This window comes from Helianthus annuus, chromosome 8, assembly GCF_002127325.2.
Source record: "Helianthus annuus cultivar XRQ/B chromosome 8, HanXRQr2.0-SUNRISE, whole genome shotgun sequence".
Classification (NCBI taxonomy): Eukaryota; Viridiplantae; Streptophyta; class Magnoliopsida; order Asterales; family Asteraceae; genus Helianthus; species Helianthus annuus.
The window spans coordinates 149,350,975-149,368,023 of record NC_035440.2 but is presented as its reverse complement, the minus strand read 5'-3'; the positions used below and the strand labels follow the sequence as shown (position 1 = coordinate 149,368,023).

At 37.8% G+C, this 17,049-nt stretch overlaps 1 protein-coding gene across 11 annotated transcripts; it reads right to left on the bottom strand.

The window, feature by feature from the left end:
* Positions 1-5,018: 5,018 nt before the first annotated feature.
* LOC110911904 (agamous-like MADS-box protein AGL104) lies at positions 5,019-16,831 on the bottom strand. Of its 11 annotated transcripts, XM_022156555.2 has the most exons (15): positions 16,542-16,829; positions 13,078-15,873; positions 12,458-12,913; positions 12,237-12,360; positions 8,018-8,181; positions 7,868-7,921; positions 7,689-7,704; positions 7,467-7,534; positions 6,776-6,803; positions 6,603-6,664; positions 6,324-6,423; positions 6,201-6,248; positions 6,001-6,125; positions 5,793-5,911; positions 5,019-5,236 (listed from the first exon to the last, which is right to left on the bottom strand). In XM_022156555.2, the coding sequence occupies exons 4-15, from the start codon at positions 12,270-12,272 to the stop codon at positions 5,172-5,174; spliced, it is 885 nt and encodes a 294-aa protein (XP_022012247.1). In that variant the 5' UTR covers positions 12,273-12,360; positions 12,458-12,913; positions 13,078-15,873; positions 16,542-16,829; the 3' UTR covers positions 5,019-5,171. The 11 variants fall into 11 exon arrangements, with proteins under 11 accessions (XP_022012247.1, XP_022012250.1, XP_022012246.1 ...); XM_022156558.2 differs by having other exon boundaries at positions 5,019-5,260; positions 12,237-12,913; positions 16,542-16,831; XM_022156554.2 differs by having other exon boundaries at positions 12,237-12,916.
* Between the last annotated feature and the right edge of the window lie 218 nt (positions 16,832-17,049).

Below are 17,049 nucleotides of genomic sequence, written 5' to 3'. Positions count from 1 at the left end.
GGGTTAAAGTTTTAATAGTAGTTTACATATGAGGGCATCAAGAAATTCGAACCCCTGCCATCCAATACCAGTGGGTATTGAAGGAGGTCCTACTAAGCTTGACCCAAGTCCTTGCAGGATCTATACACTGAACAAGGCAAGACTCTTACCAAATCATTCCCTTAACCCCCGACCAGGTAGCCAACATATCTCCATATAGACCGTGGAGATATGAATGGTGAAAATCTTTTATTTTATATAGACAGTAAAATAACGCCAAGACACCATGGACAAATTGATAAGGAAGATTCACCTTCAACATAAAAAATAGTTATTAAAGTCATTAATACATAACCAAATAAAAAGTGCGAAAAGATTAAAAATAAAAAGTATTACACTAAACACTTGTCTTCACCAAGTGATGTAAGAGACTTAGGCAAACATGGCCTTTGATTGTCAAGAACTCTTACGATCAATCTTGGACCCTGAGACTACTCACACACTCTATGATGGATGATGGTGGTGGATGTGGGTTGTGATGGTGGTGGTGGGTGGGTGAAGTGTGAGAGAGGTGGTTTGCCAAGGGATGGTTTGCAAATGAGACAAGCACCCCTATTTATAGCCTGCACAGAAGCCCGGACACGGCCCCGTGTCCATTGGGCACGAACCCCTGTCCACCCATCTTCTCTTTCTTCATTAATTGCAGTTTGTCTGCATTAGTTGACCACGTCCCTGTGTCTGCTGGGCACGACCCCGTGTGCAGAAGCGTATATGTACTATCAAGATTTGCCTAGATTCTGCGAATCTTAAAGTTGACCACGGCCCCGTGTCCGCTGGACACGCCCCCGTGGTAGGTGATAGAAGCTTCTACAACTTTGTCTTTTCTGCAGACACTTGGGCACGCCCCCGTGCTCATTAAGCACGGGGCGTGTTTAGCCTTCTGTTATCTTGTTTTTGCTTGGGAGGATGCTGTCGAGAGGTCGGGCATGCCAGGTTTATTCCTTTTCTTGTATTTATGTTAGATTTAGCTGCCTTTTTGCTTCTTTTGTTCATTTGAGTTCATTTAATCCTGAAAATACAAAAGGAAGACAAAAACACACTTTTTCCAACATTAGTACTAAAAAGGGTTAGTTTTATGTCATATTTGCTGTAATTTATATGTTGCATTTTGCGCACATCAGGGGGGAAGACATGTAAGATTTGCAAATGCATACAAGATTTCGATGAACGAAAGTTACATATTTCTAAACCATGTTACAAACGAGTTTCAATTAACACAAATGGTTTAAGAAAGCTTTATGCCAAAACACACCGGTTTTACAAAAAACATACGCGTTTTTCGAAACATGCATGAGTTATAGACTAGTGAAGGGATTGTCCTAGTTACCTAACTGGATTGTCCTACACACAAACATAGGGACTGGGTTGTCCTATATACGAACATAGGGACTGGGTTGTCCTACATACAAACATGGGGACTGAATGGCCCTACACACGAACTTAGGGACTGGGTTGTCCTACATACAAACATAGGGACTGGTTTGTCCTCTACTCAACAATAAGGGTCGTAGAGTCCTTGGCAAAAACTACATATCTGTACAGTTAATTCCTCACTACATTTCAGAACTATACCCGACTGCTAGTCTATCGTCTTGAGTACACAATATGGCGAGGCACCCGCTAGCTTGAGGTTGGTTATAGGTAAAACTACACAACTGTACAGTGAATTCCTCACTACATTTCAGAACTATACCCAACGGCTAGTCTATCGTCTTGAGTATACGATATGGCGAGGCACCCACTAGCTTGAGGTTGGTTATAGGCTCATACGAGCATGTTGTCTTGTCTTACATGGGTAATGACAGTTACACAAGTTTTTACATTTACAATGTTTACAAATGACATGCCAAAGAAAATGGTTTATTACGTTTTCTCAATAATATCTAAACTGGTTCTCAAAAAGATTTAACCCAAGTCTTTTACAAACAAACTATGAACTCACTAATTTTATGTTGACTTTTGAGCATGTTTTTCTAAGTTCTTATTTGGCTATGGCATGGTTGGAATAGGAGAATCCTTGGGGTTGGTAACCTTAGAAGGCATTCAACTTCCTAGAAGTCTTAGCATTATATCTCCGTTGTGCAATGAAGATACCAACTGGATCACCCCGCGTTTTGAGGGTGTGACAAATAATATATTAACTCGTATAAATTTTTTATTTTCTTTAAATTTCTTCTTGTTATTGTTATTGTTGTTATACACAGTCTCTTTCACTTCCTAACCCCTCTCTACATAACCACCACTGCCACCTCCATCTTTGCCCTACCCAACCCCCACCCCCACCCCCGTGGCGCTCTCTCTATGTCCAGTTTTCTTCGTCTCTCCCTCTCTCTCTCTAACACTGCAAAACATACCTCTGACAAAAACTCCAACCATCGCATGTCAGGGAGGAAAATTGTACAATTTTGAAATTTGGTCTGAAATGGCTAAAGTCAATAAACAACAGGGGCGTAAATGACACTTAACTCTATTTGTTAAGATGAAATAAAATAAGATTTTATTTCAAATTAAAATTGTACACCGACAAATCCCAACAAAGGTTTTTCTAAACCAAAGAGATACAAGAAATTTAGCCAATGAAGGCCATTACAAGCAGGGTTTGTTTGCCAAACCGGTTTAGGTTGGTCAAACATGGTCAAAATGGGCTTTAACCCAAACTGGTTCCAGGCGTAAACCAGTTTTAGTGGGGATAAATCGAACCCTATTCAAACTGGTTGGGATTGGGTTGAAAATTTGTATTTTGTTGAAGTTTTGTAGAAAAGTTTAAAAATTATAAAGGTATTTCTTCATGTGATATATGTATGTGAACATATGTATTATATATTTTTGGATGATAGATTGGTGATATATGTATGTGAACATATGTATTATGTATTTTTGGATGATAGATTGGTGTGGTTATGGCACTTAACGTAGCCTGAAAATATTAAAACTTACTAGCCCCTAAGCTACGCTAAAACTCTTCTAAAAAAATATGAAACTTGGGAAAGTACATTCTGATCATTAGCATTAAGTGTAAGAGAAGGTGTAGATATTGATATTATTCTTGTGGAAAATAATGGTTCATCATCTCTTGAATTTCCATACTTCCAACCTAGATAACTCTGCTTGTGGCCCTTGATCTTGCTAGCGCTAAATGATTCGTGAGGTTCACAAAATGAGTGATGGCTCCAATGGGTTTAGGGTTGTGAAGTACTTCCTAGGGCTGTAAACGAAACGAGGCCTTGTTCGTATTCGTTCGTTAAGAATATAATGTGTTCATAAACACTTACGGAACAAATTGTTTGTTCGTGTTCGTTCATTAAGGAAAGGAACGTGTTCACGAATGGTTCACGAACATGTGTTAAATCGGCAAATATGGCGCTGGACCTTGAAGCCCTTACCGTTGAACGAAGGTCGATAATGAGAAAGAAAGTGGAACAGTGCATAAACAAAATGGAAATAGGATTTTCTTATGTTATTTCTTTGGGTAATGAGATAAACAAGAATTAAAGAGTATAAAAAGTTTAGATAAAATAAATAAATGCTAAAAAATCTTTAATGAACAATATAAACAAACGAAGATGAACGAATGTTCACGAACACATTATCGAATGTTCACGGATGCAATTGAACGAACGAGACATTTGTTCGTGTTCGTTCATTTAGTTAACCGAACATAATTTCTTGTTCATGGAACGTAAACGAATTTCCCGCTGAACATTCGTTTCGTTTACAATATGCATCATTCCTAAGTAGATGACGATAAACATATACCATAGTGTTGTTCAATTAATTTGTGTCTCAAAGCATGTTCAAAATCTCAAAACAATGTTCAAGCTGAGCTTGTTTAAAAGTCGAGTCAGCGTGAGTTTCCCCATCAGCCCGCTTAGTGTCCCCTTTTGCAAATCCTAGATAAAGATAGAATAAAGATGTTAAAAAATTAGCTATTAAAAAAAAGTAATTTGATTTTCTTTTTATTTCTAATTCTAATTCAATATTAAAGCCCCAATTCCAACTTTAGTTTAATTTAATACTAGTACTATTGTAGTTTTAATTTAAACAACTAGTAAAATTCCTTATGCGCGTTGCCGTGAGAATTAAGTGGGTATTGATGTTTTCTTACGGCATCGGTATAGTTCGGTATCCGATATAGCAACCGAAAAAGAAATTCAAAATATAAAGTCATGATATATTTAAAAGGATACCGATCGATCGGAAATCATAAAAAAATTACCGGCACCAGTTTCCATTATACCACTGTCGGTATCGGTTCGGATCATCATTGTACAAAAAAGGTACCGACTATTGCTATAACTTATATGCCAAAAAATGCTTTATTTGAAATGCAACTCCAATTTCAACAAAAAATATACTAGAATGTTGAGAAACAAAAATTATTATTCAACTTTCAAAGGAAAATTAACGAACGCAAGTTATTAGTGAAAAATTAAATTTAGTGAAAACCAAACGGGTTAAAGGTTTTAAGAGTTAGGGCAACTCCATCGGTTTGTTTAGCAGTTCTAGTATGAGTCGCCATCGCCATTGCCCTTCTCTATTCTTTCCTCCACATCAACCGCCACAGTGCCACACCAATAGATCTCCTTTTAGAAATGCTTTAAGAATATTCATTTGACTTAAACATCTAACATGGATTCATTTAGACTTATAATATACCGGGGGTGCTAGCACTTATTATTTCCAGCGAGGGAAGTAATCATAAGGAAAGAAAAGAAAGGGTACGGGTCAAGTTCTTCATACCGCATGGAACCAAAAACCGAAGCAAACAAACTACTTTTCACCATCTTCATTTCCATTGTTTGTTTTCAGCACTTGCTTGGTAAAACATCAAAGCAAGGATTGGCCATGAGAATTGAGTTACACGAATGGCCAAGAAGAGGGCTACATGAGCCATCGCGTCTCGGATGCAACCCGCTAACCTCTGACCAAAAAAATTATAATGCCAGTCAGAGGATTTCCATTCACTCATTCAAGCATCATTTAGATCAACCATGCATACTATTAACATAACATATATTTGGCTTACAGATCATCCTACAGCATAATTTGAAGAAAAAAAACACACACACAAACAGAGTATTATACGAGTACTAAGACAGACGAAAACGATGATTTTGACTTTTTGATGAAAACTAAGGCAGCAAAGTCTCATTGAATACCCTTTCTCCAGGATGCGGCATCGCCATCTGCTCATTCCCTGCCAAATACGACACCAGTTAACCTAACACAAAAAACAATAAATAATAAAAAACCTATACCATTATTCTTTATGTGATATCTTGCTAGAAAAATAGAATTAATACCTTAAAAACCAACATAATGTCTAATTTGTACTTAAAAAAATTCCCTCAAATGTTGGCAAAATGTAGTCTACGAATAGACATAGGTTACCTATTATCATTACATACGTGAAGGCTATGCAAGATGTCAGGTCATATACAAGTTTACAGGTCGTATACATCCCCATCACACGACAACGCTGACATGTATACAAACTGTATCGGTGTATACTGCTGACATTCCCTTGGAAAACACGATTCGTATAACTGTATACGGGTAATAAGTCATTTTATACAAAAGTTAAAAATCACAGGTACCAAAACTGGGTTGAGTAAATTTTTACTGAGAAAGTTTTTTTTTTTTATTTTTTTTATTAACCCTAAAATAATATGACCATTATATACCTGACATAAAAGTGCATTCATTTGGACTAGTTAGTTGTGGGAAAACTAAAGGAGGTATAAGAAGCATACCAGTGGGATAATAGAGTGTCCAAGGGGAGACGTTCATGTCGATCATTTGTCCAAACTCGGGGCGCTGAACATTATTATCAGGCTCCATCACACTACCACGGTTCACTTGCTCAGTTTGTCTGCACACAAAGATTATAAGAACCTTTCCATGACCTCAAAAGCATATACTTTATTTAAGATTTGGGAACCACGTCAGATAGTTAGTTACCTTGGGGGAAGAAGCCCACCGAAGTTCATAAAATTCATGATCTGTACTTGTGGATCTCTTGGTGGAATCCAGTCAAATACGTTGCTTGAGTTTGAGGTAACCACGTTGTTAACATTCATCGCAGCCTATGCAAAAAGAGAACAAACTAAAAAACACTATTCACTATGATTTCACTTCCTTCATAGATCGTAAAGACAAACCTGTGAAGATGATTGTGCATCTGCAGAGTTGTACTTCTCTAGAACTTGCTAAACAAACGAAGAACAATCCTGATTATTACTTACTCTGTTTGTTAACGATGATGAAAGACAACTTTGAATTACCTTACGGGCACGAACATGTTTTAAAGTCTCCTCAAGGATTTTTTCGCGGTACTCAGCCTCACCCAATGTTGAAATTTCAGAAGGAGCCCCTTCGAACACCCTATTGAACATACAAAAAACCATTCCAATTCATACAACTTTCAACAAAAAAAAAAAATGGTAACAGAGGGTATTTATAAAGTTTAGTATCAATAACAAATTAAAGGATTGTGCTCTACAAAATAAATATTATATTAATTTGTAACTTTTTATATGCTTATGGAAAATTAAGACCTATACCTTAGCTGCTTCTCCATTTCAATCATACGGGACTTGCATCGGACGGTCTCTTGCTGAAGTTCCTGTTAGAAAATAGTGTATCGTTAATAGTTTGAAAGATTTATCATTGTTGATTTAACAAGCATCAGGGATCATAAATCTCCAGAAAATAGATCGGGTATGATATTGTATACCTCAAGTCGTGAATCCCCACTTGCTGAGCTGTTTTCGAAAACCCAATAGAACAAATTTGTAAGACTATATGCTTTGTAAAAGGGTAAATGCCATAAACAAACCAACATACTTTTTAATTTGCACGAAAAAAACCCTCAACCTAATTTTAGTATATTAAAGTCCCAAAGCTTGTCAAAGATGCGCAAAAAAAAAAAAAAAAAAAAAAAATCCCTCAATCCATTTCTGGTATATTAATGTCCCTAAACTTGTTTAAGATGCATGTACTTGTGCAAAACATTTTAGAAAAAGAAGACTTGTATGTTACCCCTTACTCTGACCAATTTAAGAGGCATGTAATCATTATTCTAAAATCTAAATTTAGTTCAAACTATTTGCATTTTAGACAAGTTTAGGACTTCCCAAAACTAGATTGAGAAACTTTTTTGTGTATTTTTTTTTTTTTTACAAGTTGAGGGACTTTAATGTACCAAAACTAGATTGAGGGACTTTTACATGTATTTTTTTTTTACAAATTTAGGGACTTTTTCATATAAAATTAGAAAGTATGTTATCTTTTTATGGGATTAACCTTTTGTGAAAGAAAACCAACATTAAACACCAGAGCTAATAATAAAAACAGAAGAAACGATCAGCATTAAAAGATAATTATATTTGATTGCAAATAATAAAAAATAAATAATAATAAACAACCTGGCTTGGTTCGGAACTTGGTTATTTCGTGCGTCACTTTTTAACCTTCCCAGAGCCCTTTCGAGGTACTAAAGACACAATTAGTCAAAGTTAGCAAATTTGATTTGAACCAGCACGTGTTTTTTATGTATACTCCTCAGTTGCACATAAATTTTCAATTATTTTTTATACGCCCGAGGTTGTATAATAAATCTATGAAGGCCGCCGGAGTAAAATATGTACCTCTTGGTTCTGCAACCTTCAGAAAGTTCACCAAGATAGATCCAGAATATATAAAAAGGAAGAAAAGTCGCGTATACATGAAGAAAATGACAAAATTAGAAAATAGAGAAGAATCATTAAACACCAAAAAGAAAAAGGAAATAATAATCATAGAAACATTAACACTAATTACTGAATACCTTCCCCTTTCATGCTCTGGAAGATTTATGTATCGTGACATAATTTCTTCGATACTATCATAAACCCAAATGAAAATTAAGGTAAGTAATCATTAATCAACAGTTTATAAAAAGGCGAAGCAATTGCACAAAGGGATCAGATTTATTTACCTTTTACTTCCAGCGAAAATGCTAGCCTTTCCAGCGGGCGAAAACAAGATGAGAGCAACATCCACATCACACAGAACAGATAGTTCATAAGCTTTCTTGATGATCCCATTTCTTCGTTTTGAGAAAGTAACCTGCCTGTTTGTTGTGTTTTCAATCTTCTTGATCTGCAATTTAGCCCTCCCCATTATTTGATCAGAAAATATGTGTTGTCCGGGTAGAACAGGAAGAAGTAAGAAAGAAAGAAAGAGGTGAAGGCGATTAATATGAAGACATTAAATGACTTTTGTCACCGCTAGGCAAGGTGACGCATGTGAGAGAAAGAGCGGTGGCGGTGCATGTTGGCGAAAATAAATACTAAAGTATTCTATCCATAGCTAGGTAGTCAAATGCCCAAGGTGCACCTAAGGCGTAAGGTGCACCCAAGGCGCAAAGGGATTGCCTAACCGTACTCAAGGCGCAAAGGGATCGCCTAAGAGCAAAGGGGGTCGCCTAGGCGCAAAAAAAAATATACATAATAGGTTTAGTTGATAAAAGGTTTACTTAATAAAAAAGGTTGATATGTGAAACATATGAGAGGGACTTTGTAAACCAGAAAAGGCATAAAAAATATTACTTCTCCCCAAATATAATACAACAACAACCATACCCAATAAATCCCACGCATAGCAAATCTATTTGTAGGGTCTGGGGAGGGTGGGATGTAGGCAAACCTTACCTCCATCCCTAGGGATAGAGAGGCTGCTTCCAGAGAGACCCCCGGCTCTAAGCAGATAGCAAAGAACAAAACAAAATTAAATAAATAGACATAAGAAACAAGAGGGAAGATGAAAGAGATACATAGTAAAAAATAATATTTCTCCCCAAATATAACACAAACCTTACATAATTAGAAATTTAAATCATCCATCTATTAATTGTTATTTAAGATCATCCAACTAATACAATTAAAATCATCCAACTTAAAAGAATATAATATAACTAGCCAATTACACACTAATCATGTGGATAAACTATAAAGCCCAACAAATAAAAATAGAAAGCCCATTTGCCCACAAAAAAGCCCAAAACTCACTTTTATAGGGCATCAGCAATATAAAGAAGTTACAGAAGGCGGCAAAGACATTCTCACGATAGACAATTCCAGACAAGACAATGAAGCTTAAGTGGCAGATTCTGAAGCTAGCATAACGCCTTCATGGTATTCAAGCTTCTGGATCTTAAAGACAATGAAGCTTAAGTGGCAGACAATAAGTTGCATCTAAAAGATAAATAGACATACCAATTGTGGACTACATATGAGATGTCCAGCCGAGTGATGGTTAAATTATGTAAGGCACAATGAGGGGTATTTTCTAGACTTTAGTGTTGGTATCAATAGCATGACTTGTAGTTGGATAGGTTTTGAAGAAACACGTAACTAATCTGGTGATTAGTTTGGGCTTATGCTTCGACAATAAGGTTAATCTTCTTGGTCTTTTCCGAGTTGTGGGCTTTAATCTTCGTGCAAAACACTAAAACACCCCGTTAAGCTCTCGCTAAGAGGAGGGGAATAGGGGGGTTCTCCTTTTAACCACTCACCGGCGTGAGAATAAGTATACATTTTGAGGAAATGATGTAGCGTGTGTTACGATAACGAAGAGCAAAACATGTTGATTCTGCGAATACCCGTGTTGATCTTCCCCAACCCCCAAAATTCAACCCAAAGGGCACAGAATTTGAAGTCAAAATTGAGTAATTTCGAAATTCAAGTCTGATCTTCCAACTTACAAGAGAATCATATAAATAATGACAGAAATTCGAATAGGGTCACAAAAAGGCCATGGGCCAAACACAAGCCCAAAAACAAAATGCCCAAAACACCGAAAAAAACATAAAAAGATAAATAACTAATAGAAATAAGCGTTTTTTGGCCCGGACGATGATCCACGCGGTTTGCAGCAAGATGGAGCTCGTTCTCACGATCGTTTCGCCTAGTCGCACGCCCAAAACGGACCCCCGTAGCCAAGTTAGAGCCATTTTAGTGAAGCCCCTTTTGTCACACGATCTTGGGCCTCCAAATACAAGATGGAAACCCGCTCCTCCACACTTGGACCCGCATCAGGAAATAAATGTGTGATTAGTAGTGAGAGAGTTGAGAACAGAATAGAATTAACCTGTACATGAAGGCTCCTATTTATAGCCAGAGTAGTGTAGAAGGAGATAAAAAGATAAATAACTAATAGAAATAAGCGTTTTTTGGCCCGGACGATGATCCACGCGGTTTGCAGCAAGATGGAGCTCGTTCTCACGATCGTTTCGCCTAGTCGCACGCCCAAAACGGACCCACGTAGCCCAAGTTAGAGCCATTTTAGTGAAGCCCCTTTTGTCACACGATCTTGGGCCTCTAGATACAAGATGGCCCGCTCCTCCACACTTGGACCCGCATCAGGAAATAAATGTGTGATTAGTAGTGTGAGAGAGTTGAGAACAGAATAGAATTAACCTGTACATGAAGGCTCCTAATTGTAGCCGGAGTAGTGTAGAAGGAGATAGGCTGATGGGCCTTGGGCCTTGAGTCGACAACAAGGAATATCCTTCTTGTCCCCTCTGCCACAACCGTTAGTGCTTCTGAGGGAGGATAGAGTTGGCGCACGCTGAATGGATCCACGTGTCCTGACCGTTGTCCTTGTTGTCTCTCTGCCATCAGCAGGTGAGTGGAGATCACGGAGCAGATGTCGTCGCACGCTGATGGGTGACACGTAAGCGTCCTTGTGTACCTTCTTGTCTCCTGTACGATTGTTAATCGTGGAGCACGATAGGATACAGCTTGTCGGACGCTGATTGGTCCATTTCTCTGCCACTTGTACCTTTGTACTGTCCCAGGATGGCATGCGCTTCTGCCCCCCGCGCGGCGCGCGGCGTCTGGGGTAAACCCATATAGCTGACGCGAGGTCCAGGAACTGAGGGTTTTCATCTATGAAGCTAAGTGTGGAATTTTGGTCTGATCTTTGCTTGGTCTCACGCGCGACCTAGGTTTCACCTAATTAGTCGGCGCGGGTCCAGAAAGTAGACAAATTAATGTAGTAGGAGTACGGTCTTGCGCGCGACCTGATTGGTTAGCGCGGGTTTTTGGGACCATACCCATTTAGGTTTACACAGTCTAATTCCTAACTTGCATACTCAACTTTAGCAGGGTCGTTCCTACGTTTTTGGAGACCCTAAGTGAACTACGAAGTGGAGGCCTTTTTGCAAAATAAAAAACTTATTTAAGAGTTTACCAATGAGCCTCACGGTTCGGTTTAAAACTATGAAACCATCCAAGCGGGTCAACGATTTGGTTTCACAGTCATTTTTTTTTACTTTCGATCGGTTGGTTTAATACATTTCAAACCGTAACGAACGGTTTCGTTTACGGTTTATATCAATACCGACCGTATAAAACCGGACTGGACCGCAAGTTTTAATATTGTTTTAACTTTAAACTATGTTAAAGTAATTGTATGTAGTTGTTTGTATTACTTAATTAAAATAAAATTTGTGCTGAACCATTAAATAAGTGAAGTAATATGGATAACTAAGTTAGCAGCTCATGCATTGTCCAATCTCATTTCTTATTTCTCAATCCAACTGAGTTCTACGCATGTTTAATTGCTTTTTTCCTAACCCTCTTTAACAAACTCAAAAGATTTCAAACCTCGCCTCCTGGACTCAGTCGCCTAGCACTGACCCACATCCCCTTATTGTTCTGAAATTAATTATTCACTGTGTAATCCTTGTTCTCTTAAGCTTTATGTGACTAATGTTAGTTTGATTTCGTCTATTTCTTCTGTTAAGTTATAACATCTATGTGACAACAATGGTGTGTGCTTTTATCAATTATGTGCAGTCTTTGTTTTATTAAGTTATAAGTCTTATGTCTGCTTTTATTTAGAATTGTCAAGGCTTACTGCTAAGTTTTATGTCTCGGCTGAATTCCAGACAACAACTAATATGGGGATACCTAACCTAAGTTCCAAGCCATCAAATAAAACAAATTAAAAAAAGCAAATAAGCCCTAAACAGCAACCTGAAAGCAGCAAATATGGGACTGCAATACCAATCACAAAACTGAAAGAATCAATGTATGTTATTTTTGAGACTGGGCTAAGCAAAACTGAAATATTGAATGTATTATACCGAAATACTGAATGTATTATACACAAAACCAAAAATAGCCGTTTGTAAGATTAAAGATTGTTACCTGTAGGTTGTAGGCTGTAATCTTCAATTGAAACATCGGATTACCCTAATTTGCGAAGATTACCCATAACCGACGCGCCAATCATCAAATCTTGGAACTTCGAATCGCCCTCGTGGTGTGGATTCTGAAAGAATCAATCTTTAGTAGGAGCAGTAGCAATGCATATAGAGATCAGAAAAACTTAATGATAGGATGGGCAGAACATGGTGGGGTGGTAAAACCTTAGTGGGCTCAGGATAGGATGGGCCATAGCCATGATAAACGATCCCTGGTTGAGTATGACCTCTGTTATAAACTAAACTCGGAATTCAAATGAAAGAATCTACGGCTAGTTAGGTTACAGTCGCACCACCCAAAACGGGCTGCAGGACCACTTGCTAGCTACTACAGATACACCCCCAACAAATACTTCACTTGCTCTATCGAGTTATACAGTTGAGCTCAAAGAAGAACAACATTCAAAACAATCTTAAATAACAATTACAAACTCCTAGACGGTACCTGTATGGCTGTATGTATGGGTTTAAATTAATTAATTGAAATTCTAGACATTAAGCATGGAAAACATGACAATAAATAAAATTTGTTAGGCAGGCATGGCGGGTCGTGGGTTGTTGGAGGCCAGATCTTCAAATTTGAGCTTCTTTTTGGAGCTGCTAGGTTTACCTCCTGATCTGCTGCTAAGACAAAAAAAAAAAAAAAAAAAAAACCCTCAACCCAAACACACACACACTTGTGTATTAACTTAACTGGTATTGATTCTGTCTATTGATTACAAAAGTGAAAGAGAAGGGGATGGGAAGATCTGAACAGAATCTATCAATATTCTGTTGCTGGTTACCTCAATTTCTTTCTGAATCTCTCGCCTCATATATCATGTCCGGTTCTTCTTATTGGGGCCGCCCATCTCATCTTCTTCTTTGATCATGTCTTGTGGTATTAAGAGATGAGTCATGGATAATGTAACGCTAACAAAGACATCCAAAGAGGCAAAGATATAATAATAGTATGGATGTTAGGAGAAGCAGCAGCCCATGGTATCGACCGAGCTTACGAAGAACATTCATTGTTAACGGCTGGCTGTGCCATCCAAAGTTATGAGGTGCCATTAGATAACATCTAAAAGATTTGATTTGATTTCACAATTATAATATCAATGCAGACTTTTTTAATTTCAATCGGCGGCAGAATTGCAGCTTTGAATCAACTAGTAAACATACCCGCGCGCGTTGCGGCGCGGGCACATCGCAAAAATTGAACGGATAACATGTATAGTGCCTTTAACGACCCGCAAAAACAATAGAGAACCTAAACGTAATTGATTCTGCAACACACAACATGAGTATTTACAATTCTTAGCACTACATATGTGGTAATTCTAACACCAAATTACCAAACTATATTAGACATATGATTAGACATGAGAAGCTAGTGAGACAAAATAAAGAAAATGGAGCATAATAGAGCAATGTATAACCAAATTGCCTAAGGGCATAGATGCGTTACAAAGTGCAAACCACAGGGATGATTTGTGTACTTTTGGAAAGCTAGGGACCAAATCCAAAATTTGGTAAACCACGGGGACCATCCATGTACTTTAAATAGTAATCTCAATCATATATGACACACTAAGAAAAGTGTTGGGACTCGACCCCATTTAACCTCTACCATTTGCCCTGCTAATGATCATTTTGACTTTATACCCATGCTTAACATATCTATCACTAAATGATGAACTAATTATCTTGCAGCAATCGAGAAATCATTATCATATAAATTGGAAGATGCTCGTAATGCTGTTCAACAAAAAATAGTGAAAGGCCTGAAAGAATATCGAAAGACTATATTCAGTGCAGCATCGTGTAGGAAGCACGATGATCTACCCAGAATCACTCAAATATTTGCCCTTATATGGATTATCACTATGTAAATCAACAGCACTTCGTGGTGGTTATGCTCATGCTCAGCTTGATGAACGTTGTGCAGCAGGCTTCACCATGATGGCTTTACCTGTTAAAAAATGTTAAAGCTCTCTTATATCCTAGCTTATTAAGAGTAGACGAGTATCTTGTCAAGGTAAGTTGTGTTCGCACATACTGAGTTTCTTGTTCGCTCTGTCGAAAGGTGGCAATTTTGGCCCAGTTGGTTATAAAAGGGTCAATTCAAATTATGTGTTTTTTTGTTAATGAGCCATATGGGTCAAAATGTATTTTGACCTGTTACTGACCCATGCCCATTTGCCACCTATTTTGACCTGTTACGGACCCATGCTCATTTGCCACCTCTACTGATGTTTATATTCCAACTTGAGAGTCTCGTACTGAAGAATTTGTATACTTGTAGGCGCCTGCTGTGGAAGATGAATTTGACAGAGTTTGTAAAAGGCCGCCACTTGTTGCTGAGAGCTTAGATTGTAGAGGAATTTATATATTTGATGACGGCTTTCGTTTTGTTGTGTGGTTTGGCCGCATGCTTTCACCCGATTTAGCCAGGAATCTAGTCGAGGAAGATCCAGCTACAGATTTCTCAAGGGTATGCTCTTTTTACACATCCATGGTTTATGCATATTGATATAATAATCATGTTAGTGATCACTAACATCCTCATCACTCGAACTACTTTTCTGTATGATCGACCTTAAATAACCTAACGGTTTTCTTTTCAGAAATCTTGTTGATCTGCTTTTCTTTATATTCTACCTTTTTTCAGATCCAAAGTCATGGGCTAAATTTGCAACCTATGCAGTTAATGCGGAAAAATATCGGTTATCGGTCAAGGACCGATATTTGAGATATCGTTTATCGTGGTGAGATATCGGTGGAATATCGGTAATTTATAATATACTAGAAGTCTAGTACCAGTTAAACTTCGTGCTATTTTTTACATCATTTTTTATAACTAACTTAAGGTCTGATGTTAAAATTAGGCCCAAATAATACTATTTAAGCCCATTATCCAACTTTATGAACTTATACGGCCATTCTGAAAAACAATTATGGGCTCACAACTTAGAAGACACGTTCTAAAAAATTAGGGTTTACTCTCAAACCACATCCTATTGCAGCCGCTCCCTCTCAAGTACCTCTGTTCTTCATCTCTTTCATTAAATGCTTCATCCCAAGGCTTGATTTCATGAATACGCATCCAGAATCGAGATTGGAGGCACTTTACAAATTAGTGACTTTCCAATTTCGGTTCGGTTCGATGTTCCGATGTATTTGAATACGCGCTTCGAATTCAAGCAAATTGATGTTCCGGGCATGATATAAAGAAAAATGTAAAAATTGGCCCAACCGAGATTCTCGGCGAGACGACCGATATAACATATACAAAATATCGGCGATATATCGGTATATATCACCGATATTATCAGGACCGAGATTATTACCGAGATTTTAAACCGATATTCTTGTGGAGGTCCGATAACCGAGATATCGGTGATATATCACCGATATATCGCCGAGATTAACTGCATAGTTTGCAACATCGTGAAAGTACGCCGAATCCCCAAATTACCGCCGTTTCAGGTTGTTTTGGTTGTCGTTGCTGCTTGCTCACCACTACGCGAAACTTCGTAGCGCTTACTTCTTCGTCTTCGTATGGGAAAAACTCATTGCGCTTTCTTCTTCTAGTAAACCTTTTGAGTTAATATTGAAATATACACGTGTAAAGTTAAAAGACAGAGGTGGTGGGAGGAAAAAGATAGCACTCAAAGAAAGTTAAAGATCAACTATGTAAATATTAATTCACTGACTTTCAACTTTAAGATATACAAGTTATATATCTATCGAATTGAAACCTAAATATTAATTCATTGCATTCAGCCAAATATTAATTCATTGCATTCAGCCATTATATACAGAACACCATATCAGCCATTGGATTACAGAAAATTGTTTGCATAAATGGAACCTTAATGTCTATATATCTTATCCAGTGAATCCAAGTCAAGGTTAAAACAGGATAAAACAAACAAAACTTTGTGCTATCATGTATGATGTAACCCTCTTATTGCCTATCTACTTTATGCCCAAAATGCTAAATTAATGGATGAAGGATAAATAGTACCTAGAAATTAACACAAAATTGACCCATAAAAAGTCAAAATTACTGCTTCTGATGCCCAATTCAAGTTAAAATAACAACAAAACAGGACATTGTCATTCACATAATGATATTTACGTTTGTTCGTATAGAATAAATGATATATCAACTTATATATCTATCGAATTGAAACCTAAATAATAATTCAGATAAAAAATCGAAGTGGGTCAGCAGATAGAAGGATAGGGGGCTTATTGTTACCGGAAGCCACTGTTGAAACAGAGGGCGACTATCGGAGGCGGAGAAGCATCCGGAAGATTGCCGATAATCGCTGGAGCTAGGGTTTTAAATTTTAAGGTTTTTTCAATGTCTTTGTTGATTTGTGATGTGCAGGTGATATGAAGTGTAGGAGAACGAAGAGAAATGTCGTTTTAGGGTGCACGGGGTGCCTTCGGCAACCCCATGCGGTGACCCCTTATACCGCTCGGCAAGAACACCGCCATCCATGCGGTGAGTAGAGAGAGGAGAGATTTACGGTGGCGGCTCACCGAAGAGAGAGGGAGGAGAGAGAGGGAGTGACCAATCAATGCTTTTCTTTTTTTTTTTTTTTTAAAAAATACAATTCACCTAAGAGGGGAGTGTCGCCATCAATTTAGGGTGTTAGGGGAGTTTAAGAGGGGAGTTGACGTGGCACACGAGGATTGGTTGGGCGTAAGAGAGGGGACTCACCTCTTAGGTGAGCACCTTACGATTGCAAATATGTATAAAA